Raw genomic sequence first — 20,820 nt, 5'->3', positions numbered from 1 at the left:
CATCTGTCCATCTGTCCATTCATCTACCATCCATTAATTAATCCATCTGTCTATCTATACACCAATCCATCAGTCTATACAACCATATATTTATCTATTTCTCCCTCTACCCATCAAAAAATTGATAACTGTCTATTTGTGCACACCAGCTGTTGTGCTGGACTCACCTATTGGCATCTCATCCATGGATGTCCTTGCACTGAGACTAGCTCCATGGGACACCAATAGCTCTGCCATCTGCATCTGAAACACAGGAAGAAGCTCAGTGTCCCCCTGCCCAGAGCTCAGAAAGCCTAGGAGGTGGAGAGAGTGTCCAAGACCTCTTAGGATGTGACCCAAAGAATGGTGGGACAAAGTTGATTTCCAGGGAAGGCCTGCATGCTAGAGCCATGGGGGGAATCCAGACAGATGCAATGCCTGGGCCACACCAAGAAGAGGGAGAAGAAAGAGTTGGCTGTAACTCTAGAGCTGGCAGGTATCTAAGGAGGGACTAGGTATAAGTGACAATCAGAGTTTTGTGTCTGGAAACAAATGGAGAAACTACTGGGGGCAAAAATGCTGGAAATTTTCTTATTTGGCAAATCTGATTACCATCCTATTAGAACACAACTTGTCAGCCGGGCACGGTGGCTCACGCCTGTAATCCCAGCACTTTGGGAGGTTGAGGCGGGCAGATCACCTGAGGTCAGGAGTTTGAGACCAGCCTGACCAACATGGTGAAACCCCGTCTCTACTAAAAATACAAAAAAATTAGCTGGGCATGGTGGCACACGCCTGTAATCCCAGTTACTCAGGAGGCTGAGGCAGGAGAATTGCTTGAACCCAGGAAACGGAGGTTGCAGTGAACTGAGATTGCGCCACTGCACTCCACCAGCCTGGGCAACAGAGCAAGACTCTTGCTCAAAAAATTTAAAAAAAGAATAATAATAATAATTTAAAAAAAGAACACAATTTGTCCAATGTTTTTGCAAACTCCCTAGGCCTTTTCATATCCCACATATGAGCTATAGTCAACACCTTAAGCCTTAAAGTCTTATGTTCTTTGAAACCAATTGCCAGCCCAAAAAACTTGATGTTAGCAGGTTAGCCCTGTGCCGGCTTCCCCCACAGCCCTGTGGGTGAGAACTACCTGTCCCCAGAAGGCAGCTGCGTGCAGGGGCTCCCAGCCATCCCAGTCCTTCACATCCACACGTACTCCATGATCCAGGAGGAGCTCAGCTGCCCTCAGGTATCCATTGGCTCCAGCTATGTGCAGCTGGAGAAGAGGAAAGAAGTAAGCATTCCCTAGGGGATCAGTCCCACATTGAAGGTAGGCTAGCCCTTACCCCCACCCAAGCCCCACAGCATCCTTGGGGCCAATAGAATGGAATAGAATGAGATGGAAATACCAGTCACATTGCAGAGGATTATTAAGTCTGAAATATGGACCTAGAAAGAAAGGTAGAGAGCTGAATTCTTCTCCCATGTGGTTGGTCTTGGCATCCATGTGGTTAAAGCAACAGCATTTACTGAGCCCCTACTGTGCACTGAGCCCTGAAGAAGGGGTCTCTGAGGTTCAATATGGTGATTTTTAAACATGTCTACAAATTCTTTGATACAGCTTCCTTTAGAAGATGGAGCCCGACTGTTCTCACCTTGAATGTGGGCCAGATTGAGTGACTCACTTCTAACAAATAGGATATTGTGAAGTGAGTGACGATGTGTGATTTCTGAGGCTAGGGCATAAAAGGCATTGCTGCTTCTACTTTACATTGTCTTGGATCAATTACTCTAGAAGGAGGCAGCCACTATGTTGTGAGGACGCTCTAGAAGCCTCAAGGAGAGGTCCTAAGCCTCAAGGAGAGGTGAGAAACTGAGGCCTCCTGCCAACAGCCAGCACTAACTTGCCAGCCATGTGAGTGAGCCACCTTGGAAGTGGATCCTGCAGCACCAGTCAAGCCTTCAGATGAGACTGCAGCCCCAGTAGTCTCAACAATATTGCAACATCTTGATTGCAATATCATGACAGCCACCAAGCCAGAGCCATCCAGTTAAGCTGTTCCTAACTCTCTGACTCAAAGAAACCATATGAGACAATAAATATTTATTATTGTTTTAAGATGCTACATTGTGGGGTAGTTTGTCATGGAGCAATAGATAATACATCCAATAAGGGACTGTGATCCCATTCAAGGCCTTCAGTCACTGCCTGGCAGACCTCAGTTGTCATGCTTGTTCAATCTGCCCCCAAAATACATAAAGTGCTTAGCCCATAATGAACACTCAGTAAGGGATTCAAATTCTTAGAAAGCCCTAAGTGATGACCATGAGAATGAATGAGGGAGAAGGAAATAAGGCAGAAAGACATCAACTGTCCAGCCAAGATGAGAGAGAGAAGTGAGAATCCAAGGTGGTCAGCAGAAGACTGGCTGGGAGGAAGCCAGAGAGCCTCAGCGGACCTGAGGTCTGGGGCCGGAGAGTCAGAGGGACAAAGAAGGCATGGCCTCAGGAAGTGATCCTTCCAAATACAGCCCTGATGGTCAGATGCTCCCTCATCCTGGGACAAAGTTGCTTAAAGCTCTGGTCAGTGGATGGTTTTTGTTTCTTTGTTTTTTGTTTTGTTTTGTTTTCCAACTTGAAAAACCAAGGGTATAATGTGAAAATTAATTATCTGATTTATAAATGTTTGATTCTTGCCAGTTGTAGAGAATGATACCTGCTGGCCAGTACGACATTGCAAACCTCAATACTTGGCTGGAAATTAAAAGGTATGAGTGGAATAGTGGCATTATTAGTAAAAATAATGGTCATTGCTAACATACATTGAGAATTTACAGACTGTGCTAAGCACTTTCACACAGAATCTCATTTAATGCTCCTAACAACACTGTGAGGAAGATGAGGAAGACACTATGATCTCCACTTTACTGGGAAGACCTGAGACCTAGTATGTGCCTGGTCCATGGGGGTGGGGCCACCCTGAGGCCAGCCCCAGCCCAGGAAGAGAAGATCCCTCTGTCTTGAAGACCCAGTCACAGCCCCAGTAGAGCTGCAATAAGAGTGGGTATGCCCTAGTGCAGCCTGACCTTGACTTCAGACAGAAACAGTCAGTCCTCCTACCTGATCCCATTCTTGAGTGCTAGGCTGAGCAGGTAATTCAAGCAGGCACCCAAGTAATAGAAATGGGCACAAAACAGATGTGAGAGCTCAGGAAGCAGGTGGAAGAAGCCCACTTATCACACCTAGGCTGCCAGGTCAGGCCTGAGGGGCGGTGAGGATACCTGGTACTGCTGAGCCCTACCTAGTGAGCTTGAGATCCCGAGACTGCTAAGTGCTTATGACCAGCATGGAACCTAAGCCTGGGACAGGGCACCCGCACCCCGATCAGCGGGGTAGGCTGCCACAGCCATGCTCTGAATTTTGATTTACAGGCTGCAGAAGTAGACCTCCCAATATTAGCCTGCAGTGTGCTCTGAGAGCCTATGAGGAGTGGCCAGGGAGGTTTTCCTAAGTCATTGACACTTGAGCTGCAAGGATGAGTGGAGTTAACCAGGCAAACTTGAGAGAGAAGAAGGTCCCATTGTTCTCTGTCTCCAGGGTCTAGTAAAGTATGTGGCACAGAGGAGATGCTCATAACTGTGTGTTGACTGGATGGATGGATAGATGGATGGATGGATGGATGGATGGATGGATGGATGGATGGATGGATGGTTCGATGGATGGATGGATGGAAGTCAGGGAACCCAAAGGAGAGGCTATTGCAGTAATAACAGAGGAGCTGATGAGGCAAGGCAGTGGGTGCTAGGGTGGGAGAGGAGACACTAAGGCAGAGGAATGGACAGTGCAAAGCAAGAAAGCATGGGTGAGTGGGTGAATGGTGACACCAGTCCTTAATAGAGGAGGTCATTAGAGGAGAGGGAAATAAGGAGCTTAAGATGGACACCTGAAGCCTTGGGTAAAGGAGTATCTTGGAGACAGAGCAGGTGGTGAACAGGTGGGAGCCAGGCCTCCCATCTAGGCTCCTAACTCCAAGCCCCACTTGAGAGTGGCTGGATTCTTTTTTGTTTGTTTGTTTATTAAAGACAAAGTCTTGCTCTGTCACCCAGGCTAGAGTGCACTGGTGCAATCACAGCCCAAACTCAAATTCCCGGGCGCATGTGATCCTCCCTCAGCCTCCCAAGTAGCTGGGACTACAGGTGTGAGCCACCAAGCCCAGCCCAGAGACAGGCCAGGTTCTCAAAGAGGCTGAGCCCTGCTCTGCTGACCCTCCCTATCCAGGGGCAATCCTGGCCCAAAAGGATTCTCGAGGAGGTCCAAGGTCACAGACAGGCCCCAAGGGTACAGGGTTGGTTCCCACCAGTTGCTGGCCCACTTTGGACCTAGCTGGTTTTGGTTTTGGCACTGGCCCATCTCCTCACCAGTGTGGCACCCTGGGCATCTATCCAGTCCAGGTCCTGGCCTGCTGCAATCATGCAGTGGATGTCCGCAATCATCTGCTGCTCAGGAGCTGCCCGCATCTCATTGATTTTCTCTTGGGTGATGCCTGCAGTGGGAAAGAGGGGATTTATTTAGCACCCTCAGGCCTAGGACCCCAGAGGGGAGGGGAAGGCAGACGAGGAGGCATGGTTCTTGTACCCTAGGGTACGCCAGTCAAGGGGGCATGCAGACATGCCCATAGATCATTGTCTTCAGGCCTGATGAGCATAGGCACCATGCACTGGCCCACAGAGCAAGGGCATTCCTGCCTGGCACCCACTAGGCACTGGATTCATGTCAGCTGCTTTGCATATGCTGTTCTTCTACCCGAAAGTCCCTACCATCCACCTACACACCTCCAACTGCTCAGATGGCTGCCTCTGTCTTGTTCTTTAGGTCCTGGACTGGATCATCTCCTAAACTGGCCTCTACTGACCGCCCTATCTGACCAGGGTCTCTGTTAGTTTCCTTCGTCTTAACCACAGTTGTGTCTGTAGCACCTGGCACAATGCTCAATCAATTTTAGTTGCAGAACGACTGAATAAATGAATGTATTACTTTCAAGTGGAGAGCTGAGTCAGTTGAGGTAGGGGGCACAGAGAGACATTGTATAGCCCGAATCCCATTCCTGTCTTAAAAGTGTGTTACTGACAGCTACGAATAGTATTTAACGAGAGGATGACATGCTCCGTAAAAAGATGCATTAGACCAAGCACTCTTCGATCGAGTTCAGGAGAGGTCTACAAAAGGAGGAAATAAAATCACACGTTTATTTTGACTAAGCTTTAAATGAAATTTAGCATTCCCTACCATTAGAATGTAAGCAAAACCCACAGTAGTGCTAGCAGTGCTTGTGACTTTGTTACCAACAGATACTATAGCTATTTTCATATCCTGTTATCTTATTGTTTAATGAATTAATGAAGTTTCTATCTAACACATTGAAAAATATTTTGGTAGTTATGCTTTAATATAATTGGCTTCCTTTATAATCCTATAATTTTATAACTATTTAAAAACATTATTCCAGACAGTCACGGGGGCTCACGCCTGTAATCTCAACACTTTGGGAGGCTGAGGCAGGCAGATCACCTGAGGTCAGGAGTTCGAGACCAGCCTGGCCAACATGGTGAAACCCTGCTCTACTAAAAATACAAAAATTAGCTGGGCATGATGGCGCACGCCTGTAATCCCAGCTACTTGGGAGGCTGAGGCAAGTGAATCACTTGAACCTGGGAGGCAGAGGGTGCAGTGAGCTGAGATTGTGCCATTGCACTCCAGCCTGGGGGATACAGCAAGACTCCATCTCAAAAAAATAAAAACATTATTCTGAGAAGGGGTCCATAGAGTCACCAGATTGGCACAAAAAATGGTTAAGAATCTCCATGGGAGATGAATAGGAAGAGCTGGGTGCAGGGAACAGGAGATTAAATCATGGTTACTGTGGCTCTGTGGGGGACACGAGGGCAGGGCCAGGGCAAGACTGCAGCTGCAGCTGAGGATCTGGGGTGTGTGACATATTTCCAAGGAGGTGGCACTTCAGAGGCCTGTCTGTGGGGTGCTGGGGGCACGCAGGTCTCTCATTGCTGCATTTGTTTCCTCTCTGAACCTCATTTGTGAGTTAAGAACAGCCCACATCTTGTTTATCTGGGCCCCTGGCAGCCAGTGTGGTGCCTGGCACAGAGCAGGCACCCTCCAGTGTTCTTGACTTTATTATTGTCCCACATAGAAATATATCTTTACGGTGAATGTTTATTGAATCAAATTGTCACAGCTGATGAAGACAAGTCCAGCTGCGGCCATCTGCGTGTGTGGGTGACACAAATGAGATCAATACCTCCCTTCTGCGCAGCACATTTTCCAGGGTCCTCTCACGTCCTGCTCTTGACAATCACACAGATAAGGATATGAATGAGGACCCATCCTATTCACCGAGCGCGGCGCACAAGGCGGGCCGATGAGTAGCTAATCTGTTCGCCTGTACTGATTTAAGAGACGCTCTCTGCAACTCTGTGCTGTGCTCACTTCATAGCGGGCTGCCCTCCCTTACCCTGGTATGCCATGCAGGTCTCGATGACATCCAGGGTGGGTTCATCCTCGCAGAGGTCATATGGCATGTTCCCATCCGAGTTGACAGCAAGCAAGTCGGCCCCACTGCAGAGAAAGAGGCAGGGTGAGGGCCAAGTAGGTGTGGCTAGGATTGGTCTAGCTGCCTCTGCCCTCTGGCCTCTCACCTGCAATCCTACTGTACAACCCGGCACTCAAAACCCTACCAAGGTGTACCCCAGCAAGATGATCCTTGGATCTGCTTGACACACAGTCCAAGAGCACGACGGCTGCAGGATCCCAGGGCCCTAGGTGGGAAGAGACCAAAGTCCCAGGACAGCTATCCCAGGAGACCTCCCTAAGCCTTTCACTCTGTTGAACCAGCAGGCAGGGACTTAGGGACAGATATAAAAGTCCTCCTGGTGACAATAATAAAAATCGCATGAATGGCAGCAGCATCACTTACCAGGCACTTGCTTAGAGCCAAGCCTGATCTAAGCCCCTTTTGCAGGCATCCTTTTATTTAACCCTCATAATAGCTCAGGTTAATATTGTTGGCCCCATCTCATGCAAGGAGAAACAAAGACTCAGACATGACTGGGCACAGTGGCTCACGCCTGTAATCCCAGCACTTTGGGAGGCCGAGGGGGGTGGATCATCTGAGGTCAGGAGTTCGATACCAGCCTAGCCAACATAGTGAAACCCTGTCTCTACTACAAACACAAAAATTAACGGGGTGTGGTGGTGGGAGCCTGTAATCCCAGCTATTCAGGAGGCTGAGACATAAGAATTGCTTGAACCCGGGAGGCGGAGGTTGCAGTGAGCCAAGATCACGCCACTGCACTCCAGCCTGGGCGATAGAGCAAGACTCGGTCTAAAAAACAACAACAACAAAAAGACTCAGACAGGTTCGGTCACTTGTCTAAGGTCACACAGCTTGGATACAGTAGAGTCCAGACTTAAACTTCTCATATTAGTTCTTTTTACTTCTCCATGTTCTATTTCATTTTTTGCCCATATGCAGAAACACCCTCAGTTACATTCCACCTCCTCCAAGTCCCTACTCAAAAGGCTGATAGGACAGAGGTAGAAGAATGGAGACTTGGGACTCCCTGGAAGAATTTGCCCTTTGGGCCAGTGGTTCCTGAGAATGGCCCTGGATGCCCTGTGGCAGAACTACCTGCGGACCATGGGAATAAAATGCAGCATTTTGGGTGGGCTTCACTCCAGCCCTCCTGAAAAAGTCCTTGGGTTAGGGCATGGGAATCTGTGTTTTAAACCCATGCCCCAGGTGATTGTAATACCGATCAGCTTTGGGACCCACTGACCCAGGCTGGCACCACTTTCCGTGTCCTCTTGGCACCATCACTGATCAGGCTGTGACTGCCTGAAGCTCCTAGCAGAATTAACCATACTCAGGTTCCCCTCAGAGATGTAGGCATGGGCCACCATCCAGTCCTGTGGCCTAACAGCCCTCCACTGTGACTTCTCTGAGCTCTTGTACGCCCCAGAGCAAGTTCATCCAGCTCTCTGAGCTGGGGCAGCAGTACTGTCATCTCCATCCCCGCGGGAGCCAACGATGGGCTCCTGCTGCTCTGCCAAGACCAGTGCAAAAGGCTACCTGCCCTTGGCCACTCTCTCTGACTCCCTGCCCTCAGATGATCAGTCCCCTGGTCTGGCTCTATCTCAACTCTGGTACTTAAACCCCCTGGCTTTCTTCCTGGCTCCCCAGGACTTCTGCATCCCTGTGTGCCCAGTGCCTAACTCTGGGTAATACCAATTATTATTTAGGTTGGTGCAAAAGTAATTGTGGTTCTTGCTATTACTTTTAAGAATCACAATGATTTTTGTTGTTGTTGTTGTTGTTGTTGTTGTTTTGAGACAAGGTCTTGCTCCATCACCCAGGCTGGTATGTAGTGGCTCGAACTCAGCTCACTGCAACCTCTGCCTCTCAGGTTCAAGCAATTCTCCTGCCTAAGCCTCCTGAGTAGCTGGGATTACAGGCATGCACCACCACGCCCAGCTAATTTTTTAATTTTTAGGAGACACAGGGCTTCACTATGTTGGCCAGGCTGGTCTCGAACTCCTGGCCTCAAGTGGTCTGTCCACCTCGGCCTCCCAAAGTGCTGGGATTACAGGTGTCAACCACCACGCCCAGCTCTTCAGTGATTTTTTTTGCAGACTAGAATAGCTTATTCTAAAATTCATAGGGAATCTCAAGGAACCTGAATAGCCAACATAACCCTGAAAAAGAAGAACGAAGCTGGCGGACTCACATTTCCTGATTTCAAAACAAACTCCAAAACTCTAGCATCAAAACAGTGTGGGACTGGCATAAAGACAAATATACAGATCAATAAAATAGAATAGAGTCCAGAAACAAACCCTCACATATACAGTTAAATGATTTCAGACAGGGTACCAAGGCCATTCAATGGAGAAAAGACCAATCATCTTTCCAACAGATGGCGTAGGAAAATTGGATATCCATATGCAAAAGAATGAAGTAGGTCCTTACCCAATATCATATATAAGATTTAAATCAAACTGGATCCATGACCTAAATGAAAGACTTAAAACTGTAAAACTCTTAGGAGAAAACATAGAACAAAAGCTCCACGACAGTGGATTTGGCAGTGATTTCTTGGATATGACATCAAAGGCACAGGCAACAAAAGGAAAAGTAGATAAATTGGACGTTGTGAAAATTTAAAAATTTTGTGCAGCAAAAGCCACAACCAACAGAGTTAAAAAGACAACCCATAGAATGGGAGAAAACATTACATCTATCTGATAAGGGATTCATCTCCAGAATACATAGAGAAATCCTAAAATTCAATGACAAAAACCCAACCCAATTCAAACATGGACAAAGGACTTGAATAGACATTTCTCCAAAGAAGATATACAGATGGACAATGGGCACATGAAAAGATGCTCAACATCACTCATCAATAGAAAAATACAAATCAAAACCACAGTGAGAGACCACCTCACACCTACTAGTATGGCTAATAACAAAAAAGAACAAGCAGAAAATAATAAGTGTTGGCAAGGATATGGATAAACTAGAACCCTTGTGTACTGTTGGTGGGAATGTAAAATGTTGTGGAAAACAGTATAGCAGCTCCTTAAAAAATTTAAAATAGCATTACCATACGATCCAGCAATTCCACTTCTGGGTGTAAAACCAAAGGAACTGGAATCAGGGTTTCAAGAGATATTTGTACACCCATGTTCATCACAGCATGATTCACAATAACTAAAACATGGAGGCAACCCAGGTGTCCATCAACAAACAGATGCATAAGTGAAACATGGTATAGACATACAACGGAGTACATTCAGCCTTAAAAAGGAAGGAAACTCGGACACATACTACAACATAGATGAACCTTGAGGACATTATGCTAAGTGAAATATGCCAGTCAAAAAAAGACAAATACTATATGAATCCACTTCTTGTTTTTTTGAGATGGAGTCTCACTCCATCGCCCAGGCTGGGTTGCAGTGGTACAATCTCGGCTCACTGCAACCTCAGTCTCCTGGATTCAAGCGATTCTCCTGCCTCAGCCTCCCGAGTAGCTGGGATTACAGACGTGAGCCACTATGCCCAGCTGAATCCACTATTTATTTATTTATTTATTTATTTATTTATTTATTTATTTTTTTGAGGTGGAGTCTTGCTCTTGTTGCCCAAGCTGGAGTGCAATGGTGTGATCTCAGCTCATTGCAACCTCCATCTCCTGGGTTCAAGTGATTCTCCTGCCTGGGCCTGCCAAGTAGCTGGGATTACAGGCATGCGCCACCATACCCAGCTAATTTTGTATTTTTAGCAGAGATGGGACTTCACCATGTTGGTCAGGCTGGTCTCGAACTCCTGACCTCAGGTGATCCGCCTGCCTCAGCCTCCCAAAATGCTGAAATGACAAGCGTGAACCACCGCGTCCGGCCTTTCCGAATCCACTTCCATAAAGTGCTTACGGTAGTCAAATTCATAGAGACAGAAAGTAGAATGGTGGTTGCCAGGAACCAGGGGTGGGCAGGGAATGGGAATTACTGTTTAATAGGTACAGAGTTTCAGTTTTGCAAGATGAAAGTCGTTCTGAAGATGGAGGGGGTGATGGCTGCACAACAGTATGAATGTACTTAACACCACTAACCTGCACACTTAAAATGGGTAAGGCGGTATTTTATGTTATATGTGTTTTATCACTAAAAAAAATTGGGGAGAAAGAGAGCATGAAAGGAGAAGAGAGAAAACAAAAAGAGACTGGAAAATACAGAGCAAGACCAAGAGTGAAGGACAGACAGAGACAGAAGAAGAAAATAACAGGCACACAGAGATGGGGAGAGTAAGGGGGAACTGAGGGGAGGAGAGGGCAAGAGGTAGAAGCAGAGAGAGAGAGAGATGAAGAGAGGATGCGAGGAGAAAGAAAGTGACAAGCACTAAGAGATACTGAGAAAGAGTGACAGAGAGAGAAAAAAAGAGGAGAGGAAGAAAGAAAAGCAAAAAAGGAGGGAAGGAGGAAGGGAAGAAAGAAGGAAGGAAGGGAGGGAGGCAGGTAGGGAAAAGAAAGGAAGGGAGAGATGGAGGGACAAAAGGAGAGGAGGAAGTGGGGGAAGAAAGAAGAAAGGGAGGAAGGGAGGGAAGAAAGAAGAAAGGGAGGAAGGGAGGGAGGAAAGAAGAAAGGAAGGGAGGGAGGAAGAAAGAAGGAAAGGAGGGAGGAAGGGAAGAAAGAAGGAAGGGAGGGAAGAAAGAAGGAAGGGAGGAAGTGAGGGAAGAAAAAGGAAAGGGAGGGGGGGAAGGAAAAAAGAAGGGAGGAAGGGAGAGAGGGAAGAAAGAAGAAATGGAGGGAGGGAAGAAAGAAGGAAGGGAGGAAGGGAGGGAAGAAGGAAGAAAGGAGGGAGGGAGGGAAGAAAGAAGGAAGGGAGGAAGTGAGGGGAGAAGGAAGGAAGTTGGAAAAAGACACGAGGTGGAGGGAGGCTGCTCTGGGGCAGGGAGGGGCACGTACTACTGAACGAGGATCTTCACCAGGTTGATGTGGCCGCAGGTGGCTGCAGCATGGAGGGGTGTCCACAGCTCGTTATCCTTGGCGTTCACGTTGGCACCATGGGAGAGGAGCAGCTTGACAATTTCCTCAAAGTTGTCGATGCAGCACTGGGAGGGACACACAGGCAGAGTCAGCTCCAGGCAGGACCCTGGGCCCTGGTCAGGACATGCCAGGTTCCCCCTGGAGGCCATGAGGAAGACTGTGGAAGGCCTAAGTTTGAATCCAGCTCCATGATGTTCACACTGTAAGCATTGCCCTTGACCTTGAGCAAGCCACTTAACCTCTCTGGGCCTTAGTCTCCTTGTGAGCAAAAATGAAGTAAATAATATATAAGATAAAAATATACAGGTAAAAAACACTCTGTCCGCTATAACGTGCTTTGCAAGTATCACTGAAATGGGACAAAATTTTGAATGAGATTTTAAAACTTTTTTTTAATCCCAGAAGGCTTTCTCCAAACAAAATTGTATGGAGAACTCTCACTTAGATGACCAGTAAATCCAAGCAGGATTGCTTGGGTTGAGGCAGGGGTGTGTGTGTGTTGCGGGGTGGGGGGGGGGAGGTATCCCCTTTCCCAGCAGTGGCCTCCAAAGTGGTTTCAAGATCACAGCTTGAAACCTCTGACTTAGGAACCTCTGACCCAGTAGCTCAGATCTCGGGGAAGCCTTCAAGTAACCAAGACTCCCCTCGAAAGAATCCAGCTCCACGTGAGCGTTCCACGGGGTCCTGATAGCCCCTGCGAGGAGACAGCCATGTTTGTGCTCCTGCCTGTATGCTGCAGGATTGCGCACCGGGCAGTCCGGGTAAGAGGGAAGGGCCGGCCGGGCGCGGTGCCTCACGCCTGTAATCCCAGCACTTTGGGAGGCCGAGACGGGTGGATCACGAGGTCAGGAGATCGAGACCATCCTGGCTAACACGGTGAAACCCCGTCTCTACTAAAAATACATTTAAAAAAATGGGCCGGGTGCAGTGGCGGGCACCTGTAGTCCCAGCTACACGGGAGGCTGAGGCAGGAGAATGGTGTGAACCCGGGAGGCGGAGCTTGCAGTGAGTGGAGATCGCGCCACTGCACTCCAGCCTGGGCGACAGAGCAAGACTCCGTCTCAAAAAAAAAAAAAAAAAAAAAAAGGGGGGGAAGGGCCAGCAGCCTGCAGCCTCCTAGAGAGAACACAGGCTCCAACACAGGTAGCCCGCAGACTCCAGGGATAGGGAGGAAAAGATCCCAGGGAGACAGAGGGGTGTCAAGCTAGGCGCCAGGGTGGGAGAGGCCGGGAGAGAGGAGAAAGACAGGGAGCCACTTTACAGACTGCAGGAGGAAACTCTTCCCTAGAGGTGACTTCTGCGGAAGCCAGCAGGCGACACAGCAGGGCTCAAAGGCTCAGCCCTGCCCATCCAGATAAGGGTTTGGGACTTGGTCCTTGGTCCTCAGTGCAATGGGAGACACTGAGTTACGCTAAGAAGGGGAGCAGGATCAGACTTGCTTTTAAAAACAACAGCTCCTCTGATTGCACGTGGAGAACAGATTGTGTGTGTGCGCGTGCACGCCCACACACATGTGTGCACGTTGGGAGGGGACAGCGAGGAGCTGTGTTGAAGTCACCCGGCTAAGAGATGATGGTGGCCTGGCCTCCAGAAACGACCACGGGGATAGAGAGAAGAGTCCAGATGCCAGCAGAAGGAGCAGGAGCAGCTGTAGAAGCCCACGGCCCCAGGTGGGTGTGGGCGTTGGTGTAGGCGTGGGTTGGGGTGGCACCACAGCCCCACCCCTATCCCCAGGGAAGCCAGGGCTCAGCGCCAGGACATGTGGGAAAGGAGCAGCCGTTTGCACAGATGGCGCCAGAGACCCAGGTTCTTTCTGCGCCAGCCAGTCTTTGCGGGGCGGGGGGGGGGGGGGGGGGGGAGGGGACGGTGGCTAGGTCTGAGGACATCTCTCCGGACCGGCAGGGAAAGACTCTGTAGCGGCTGGGTGCTGCCTCAGGTGGGCGGGAGAACCACGCAGCAGCACGGCGCGGCCGGCAGAGGGCGCCAAAGGCAACGAAGCGAGGCTGTGGTGGAAGGTGAACATCTCCAGGCCTTCACTGGGAGATGCCACTGAGAAGCCCCTGGGGTCAGGGGCAAGAGGGCCAGAAATCCAACCCCTGGAGACTGCAGGAAACATAGAGGGTGGAGTGGAAGCCTCAGGTTGAAGCAGGAGGGGACTGTGTGCCCAGAATGGCAGAGTCTTGTGAGACAATGTCCAGGGGCTGGACCAGTCTATACCTGGGAGACCCAGCCTGAGTAAGGGCTGCGTTGGGGGCTGGGTGCAGGGGCGCACATGGAGTAGGTGGTAGCTGGTGGAGTGGGCGGGCCTCCTCCTCTGCGGTGGCTGAGGTGGGAAATGGCACCTGGCAGTCAGTCGCCTCCTCCCACCTCCTCCCACCTCCTCCCTTCCCACCTTCAATCTATCACCAGGTATGAATCGCACATCTCCTAAATCGCTGTCCCCACCCTCTGCCCTGGATGAAGTTTCTCATCTCTCTCTACCTCCCTGTCACTCCCCTTCCTAACACCCTCGACCAGAGAGAGCTTCTTCATTAATCTAATCATGTTGCTCTGCATTTACAAACCTCTGAGGGCTCCCTGTTGCCAAGAGAAGAAAATCCACACTCCTTTGCCAGGCATGGGCAGTTCTTCTTAATGTGCCCCCATCTCCTTTGTTGCACTGGAGCAACAGTGACAATAGCAGTGATAACAATAACAACAGCCCCGGTAACAACAGTAATAACATGTCACATCACATTGTCAATAACAATGTCAAATACTTTTTGAGGGCTTACAAGAGTCAAGCAGCTTGCTAAGCTTTGGCCATGCATTGCCTCATTTAATCTTCAAAAAAAAGGAGGATTGCCCTTTTATAGATGGGGAAACTGGCTCAAGGAGACCTGGTGACACAATGTCACACGGAGTAAGAAATGAATTGAAATCCAAGCAGTCTAACTCCAAAGGCCCTGTTCTTAACCTTCTCAGTCTCACCACCTGCACCTCTCCCTGAGGCTTCCTGCACTCTAATTGTGCCACACGGAACCCTCTAGACTCCAAACTTGAAATGCTGAGCCCCTTTCTCAAGGCTTTGCACATGCTATTCCCTTGGCTTTGAATGTTCTGCCTTACCCTTTTCTAGCTAGCAAACTCCTACTCATCCTTCAAGACCCAACTCAGATATCCCTTCCTCTTAGAAGCCTTTCTCAGTTCCCCTTTGGGTCAAGTCTTCGGTTCCCAGCTTTAAGCTGCCTCTGTGCAAGGGCTGACCACACTGCATTACCTCTATTATGATTTATGTGCCTGTGGCCACAGCACACTCTGAATTCTGAAAGCAGGGACTCTGCCTAACTTACTTCTGGGGCCCTGTCCCCAGAAGATACCTGGCATGGAGTAGGTACACAATAGGTACTTGTTGAAAAAATAAATGGAAGCCCACAGGCTGATGAGGGTGGATGTCTCCCTGAAAGGGATCTCAACATGGGGCCCAAGGCAAAGGTGGTGGTTGGGGTGGGGTGTGGGTTTCAGCTGGTCAGCCATGAGCTTCATGCAGCTAAACTCGGAGCCTGGTGAGTTCCCGCCTCCCTGACCATGCATCCCCAGGGGCCTAGGAACCCACAGGAGAAACTGGTCCTGAGAAAGCAATGTGACCAACAAGGAAGAAGCACTATGTGAGGTGGCGGGAACCCCAAGCTAAAAAAAGGGCACCACTCGAGAGGTCATTGCATAGGGATGGCAACTCAAGGGGAGACCTGGGGCTCAGAGAATTGCAGCTGTGGTGTCCACAGAGCAGTTAAGACTACCTTGTTTCAAATCCTGGCTTCAACACTCAATCACTGTTTGGCCTTCGACAAGATTTCACCTCCCCAAGCTGCATGGTATAATACGACAGCCACTGTTTCTTTAAATCCAGTAAAATTAAATAAAATTCAAAATCCATTTCCTCAGTCACATCAGCCACATTTCGAGTGCTGGAGATCTGCATGTGGCTGGTGGCTATTGTACTGTGCACTGCAGAAACACAGAACATTTCCATCATTGTAGAAAGTTCTATTGAATAGGCTGCCTCAGTTTCCTCAGTCATAAAATAGGGATGATAATTCTTTTTTTTTTTTTTTTTTTGAGACAGCGTCTCACTCTGTCACCCAGGCTAGAAGGCAGTGGCATGATCTTGGCTCACTACAACCTCTGCTTCCCAGGTTCAAGCAAATCTCTATACCTCAGCCTCCCTAGTAGCTGGGATTACAAACACCCGCCACCACACCTGGCTAATTTTTGTATTTTTAGTAAAGACAGGGTTTTGCCATGTTGGCCAGGCTGGTCTTGAACTCCTGACCTCAGGTGATCTGCCTGCCTTGGCCTCCCAAAGTGCCGGGATTACAGGCATGAGCCACCATGCCCGGCCTGGGGATGATATTTCTGAGGTTTGTTGTAAGGATCAAAATGAAATATATAACTGAAGTAATTTGCAGATAAGTGGTCACAGGATACATTTTAATAATAATAACTTTAAATAAATAATAATAGATAATATTTATCCAGTATTGAGCACTGCTTAAAGGAGTTTTACGTGTGTTCATTTAATCCTCACAACCACCCAATGAGATGGGTACTTGTTATCCCTCTTTTAGAGATGAGGAAACTGAGGCACAGAGAGCTTCAGTAACTTCCCCACAGTCACACAGCTAGTGGGTGACAGTTCTGGGCCACAAGTCTGACTCTCAGTCCTGACGTCCTCACCTTTCTGGCACGCAGTAGGAAGTAGCCTACACATTTGGTCCTCATGCCCATGGCTGGTGGGTGCTACCCAGCCTTGGAAATTGGCATTTGGGTCTCCACTTCAGGGCAAGCTACAGCAGCCACCTGCTCTCCGCTCCCTGGTGGAGTCCCAGGCCCTCTAGAGTTCATGGAGCTGGGAGTCTGGGAGTTTCCAAGGGCAGATGGAGACAGGGTACTGAGGCAGCTGCCTGAGAGTGGATGCCTGAGGCCCTGTGAGAGAGAAGTCAAGAGGACACACAGGGACCTGCCCCTGGGGCCTGTGGGCAGGGCGTGGCCAGTCTCTGTCCATCCCACCCCGGCCCTTGCATGGAGGTGGAGAGGCCCTCACCAGCCCAGGGTTCTAGCTGCCTGGCCTCTCACTCAAGTCCATCTACTTAGAAACTCGGGCACAGGGAGGCTTTGATGTGTTCATGCATTAATTCAGCATGCACATATTGAGTACCTGCTGTATGCCAGCATGGGGAAAGATGCTAGGACACACCCATAAGCAAGAGGCATGGGCTGTGCCCTCGGGCAGCTCAGCGTCTGAGTAGGGGAGAAGTCAGCATCAAATGATGACATCAATGGCTACAATGACTAATTACAAAGGAAGAGGGCCTTCCGAAGACAAAGGGTATGTCCGTCACAGCACAGCTCTGAAGCTCTTGCTGTGGAGGGCAGCTAATGGGTGAAAGCACCAAGTGCTGTGGGAAGTGTGGTGGGGAGGAGCGCAGTGGGTCCAAGGACCTGAGAAGTTGGGTGGCTGGGGCCCCGAGAGCCAGGAGGCTTGGAAGATCGGGTGCGAGCCCCGCCTCGTGGGGCCTTGTGCACTGTGGCAGAGTTTGTTTTTATCCCCTCCATAATAGGAAGACATCAGAGAACTTTGAGTAACACGAAGAGAGTTTTGGCTTCAGCATCCCCATGGCTGCTGTGTGGAGACAGAATTATGGCAGAGCCAGACTGAATGCTGGGGACCAGTTACGAGGCTGTAGCAGCATCCATGTGAAAGGTGACAGCCGGAGCAGCCGTCCCCAGCAAGGAGGACTGGACCCATCCCTCTGCCTTGGAAAGGACATGTCATGATAGCACATGGCTCAAGGCCATAAATCAAGATCATGTGACCTTGGGCAGGTCACATAAGTCCCGCCAACTGCCTCTGTCACCAGGGTGGATGGGATGTCCTGATTAAGTGTGAATGTGCTTCGTACACTGTCAAGCTCCAAACACACTTGCTTTCATGGGCAGGAGGGGTGCAGTGAACAAAGGCTCCCTGTCAACAGAGCCTGCATGTGCAGGCGCGTCTGCGCGCACACAGGGCTCTATAGGATGGCAGTAACAGACACGCGTGTCTCCAAAGTAGACAAGAGCCTTTCAGATGGGCCAGCTGCAGCTCCTCCTCCCTCCCTCATTCCCTCCTCCCTGAGAGTTCTGAGCAGGAAAGTGCCAAGAAACAGGGTACCTGTCCAGGTGAGGAGCAGGGAGCCCGGGAGCCCCAACGAGCCCAGCCTTACCTGGTGTAGGGCTGTGAGTCCGTCCTCATTGCACAAATCAGGGCTGACCTTATTCTTCAGGAAGTAGCGTACTGCAATAGGAGGGTACAGGAGTGAGCTTCCCGTTGCACACTGGGTGTGCAGGCATGCAGGGGCCTGGGTAAGACCCACTCTCCCCAGGCCCATGAGGAATGTAGTAACACCTCCCCATTTTACAGATGAGACAACTGAGGCCCAGCATTTCCAAGAGGTGGATGCCACTGCCTGTCTTATTATGGATAACAATAACAAGAACTAACAATTATTCAGCACTTCCTGTATGCCAGGCACTGAGCTAAGCAATTTACATTTGTTGTCCAGAGGGTGCACATTCTAGTCATTGAAAGCATACACTCTGGAGGTTCAAATTTGGGCACCATTCTCATTGGCTGTGCAACCTCGGTCAAGACACTACCTTCTCTGTGCCTCAGTTTTCTCATCTGCAAAATGGGGATGATGTTCATCCTCCTCACGGTGACAGTGTGAGTGGTCATCGAGGTGAGCCATGCCGGGGACTCAGCACAGTGGCCTGCATGTGGTTTGGGAGTGAACTCCTGCTCTGGCAGCTGTGGTGATTTTTATTAAAACTGTGGGTACCCACAGCAGGTAATGGCTCACCTATGGGTGTCAAATGCCCCTTCTTTGGCCCTACTGAGCCCTGGGGAAGGAGGGTAGCAGAGGTTTTAACCATCCCCAATCCCTAGAATTTTATCTAGGGGTGTGTGTGTGTGTGTGTGTGTGTGTGTGTGTGTGTGTGTGTTTTCAGGGATTCTGGGTGGACAGGGAGGCCACAGTGAACAGCACCGACAGCCTGGAATCCCTCTTGCTTAGGATAAGCCCCCTCCCCTTATCACTGTGACCCTCCTCCCTTCTCCTCTGCCCGCCACCATTCAGGCCCTAATTCTCCCCTGAACCCAAGTGCAAAGGGAGAGAAGAGAGGAGCTCACCCAGCAGCCCTGCAGGCCCCTTCCCTGGCTTGGCAACTGGGACCCCAGCTCTGGCTTTAGCAGGGTGATCTGAGGCCTTCCAGCTTTGCCTCTCCCCATGGATGAGGAGTCTAGGGGGCCAGTGGGATGAGTCCACTCGAGCCCCTGGCTCCCCTTCCAGGCCACACCTCTACTGTTCCTGTCCAAATGGCTCCGAGCCTGCTTGCAGGGCCTCAGTAGGATCTTCCCTGGATCCAGCTTCCCAAAGGTAGACTGTGCAGTTACTGGGCAAGCGGACCTCTAGGCCAGAGGGGTGAACAGAGTGTGGCCGTTTGTAGGGCAAGTGGACGAACTTGAATAAGCAAGCTGGCTTGTGTGTGTGGCCCTCGTGCCATTGGGCTGATGAAGCCAGGCGTGGAGGCCCAGGCACTGCAGATAGGATACACAGGCTGGCCCTGAGCCCTCTGAGCCTCCTCCCACCCCCAGCCAAGTCTGGCTCCCTGTGAAACAGAAGCCAAAGTCCACACCCCCTAATCCCCACCGCAGACACTATCTCCACACTACGGTTCATGCCACAGGGCAGGGCTGAGGTAGCTTCCTCGTTGATTTCTGCTGTGGGGAAACAAATTAGAAGTGAGCCGGGCAGGGTGGAGAGAAGGCTATCCCTTCTGCAGGACAAAAAACCCGGTCAGCAACTCCAGGGGGTACAGGGGAAAAAGACGCTGGCAGGCAAGGGAGGAGTCCTTAAGGGCTCAGGAGCAGTGAATGGGGTGGGGGTACAGCCCCTCAGCTCCATCCTCATGAGGCCCAGTTCCCAAACCACAGTCCCAGTTGCACCCTAGGCCTCAGTGTGAACCAAGGCCCTGCATGAAGGGGAGGTTGAGGTCACCACCCAGCAAGAGGTGGCATCTCCAGTAGACCTGCCCAGTATGCATAGCCAGTATGGGTTAAGCATGACAGGACCTTGTCCAGTAAGGTCAGATCCTTTGGCACTGTCCCGACCAACATGGTGCCACTAGCTACATCTGGCTATTATGGCTGCTTAAATGAATTAACATTTCAAATTTAGTTTCTCAGGCATGCTGTGCTGTTTCAAGTGGTTGGTGGCTACCATATTGGAAAGTGTAGAAATAGAACATTTTCATCTTCCTGGAAAGTTATATTGGACAGTGCTGCTTTGGGGCATTATAAATGAAAATTAGCTCTATCGCAAATTGTTAAAATCCTTCCATGGCTCCCCATTGCTCTGGGAATAAAGTCCAAAACTCTTCCTATGGCCTACAAGTTCTTGCATGATGTGAGCCCTGCCTGCAGACCTCCAGCTTGTACAATTGTAGGGGGCACCATCCACATCATGGTTTCTAAGACTGGCATCCTCTGGAGCTGTCCAGTACACAACTTGCTCAGCTGTGCACAATCATCCTACCTGCTAACCTCTCCACTCTCATTTCTTAAACTCCTAACACTTTCCATAAGAGTCTTTTGTCAGTTACAGAGTCACACCACTTCTTGTGGTCTCTGAGATTTTGCATAGTCTGTTCCCATTGCCTGGAAAACTCAATCATTCATCCATCCAACCACCATCATCCATGCATCTGCCTCTAACACTAACACACACACACACACACACCTCAGCCCCACGCCTCATCCTTTAGGTCTCAGCTCAAACTCCCCAGGCTCCTGTTATATATACCCATAGCTCCTATACATCTCATTTACAGCCTTGTCACAACTACAATTATATAACTAATTATGGGCTTTGAGTGTATCTGCTCATTGGACACTAAGCCCCACGAGGGCAGAACCATGACCTGGTACTTATGACTCTATCCCTAAAGCCTGGTACACAGTAAGTCCTCAAGAACTCCTCTAGGACCTTGACCCAATTGGCAGCCCTCTAGTTCAGTCCAAGGACAAAGCCTCCCCATCTCTGAGCAAAGCAGATCACCCTCAAGGGCTGACTTCGGAAGACTCATGTCTGTAGCAGGCAGTTCTCTGCTCGCAGGCGCCTCCTACAGACCCGGTGCCTGGTGT

General features: G+C 49.8%; 1 protein-coding gene across 2 annotated transcripts in view; it reads right to left on the bottom strand.

Annotated features, from left to right (window-relative positions):
- The window catches only part of PPP1R16B (protein phosphatase 1 regulatory subunit 16B), a 121,293-nt gene that overhangs the window by 16,993 nt on the left and 83,480 nt on the right, over positions 1 to 20,820 (bottom strand). The window contains exons 3-8 of one of the 2 annotated variants that reach the window (XM_028828411.2): positions 17,843 to 17,913; positions 11,517 to 11,662; positions 6,506 to 6,609; positions 4,398 to 4,522; positions 1,130 to 1,255; positions 168 to 243 (exon numbers count right to left, since the gene is read on the bottom strand). In XM_028828411.2, the coding sequence (XP_028684244.1) occupies positions 168 to 243; positions 1,130 to 1,255; positions 4,398 to 4,522; positions 6,506 to 6,609; positions 11,517 to 11,662; positions 17,843 to 17,913 (648 nt within the window). The remainder of the gene's footprint in view (positions 1 to 167; positions 244 to 1,129; positions 1,256 to 4,397; positions 4,523 to 6,505; positions 6,610 to 11,516; positions 11,663 to 17,842; positions 17,914 to 20,820) is intronic. The other variant, XM_077951810.1, reaches the window with a different exon arrangement.

Source organism: Macaca mulatta, chromosome 10 (genome assembly GCF_049350105.2).
Source record: "Macaca mulatta isolate MMU2019108-1 chromosome 10, T2T-MMU8v2.0, whole genome shotgun sequence".
Lineage (NCBI taxonomy): Eukaryota > Metazoa > Chordata > Mammalia > Primates > Cercopithecidae > Macaca > Macaca mulatta.
The sequence above is the reverse complement of the archived record's forward strand: the minus strand, read 5'-3'. Positions and strand labels throughout refer to the sequence as shown.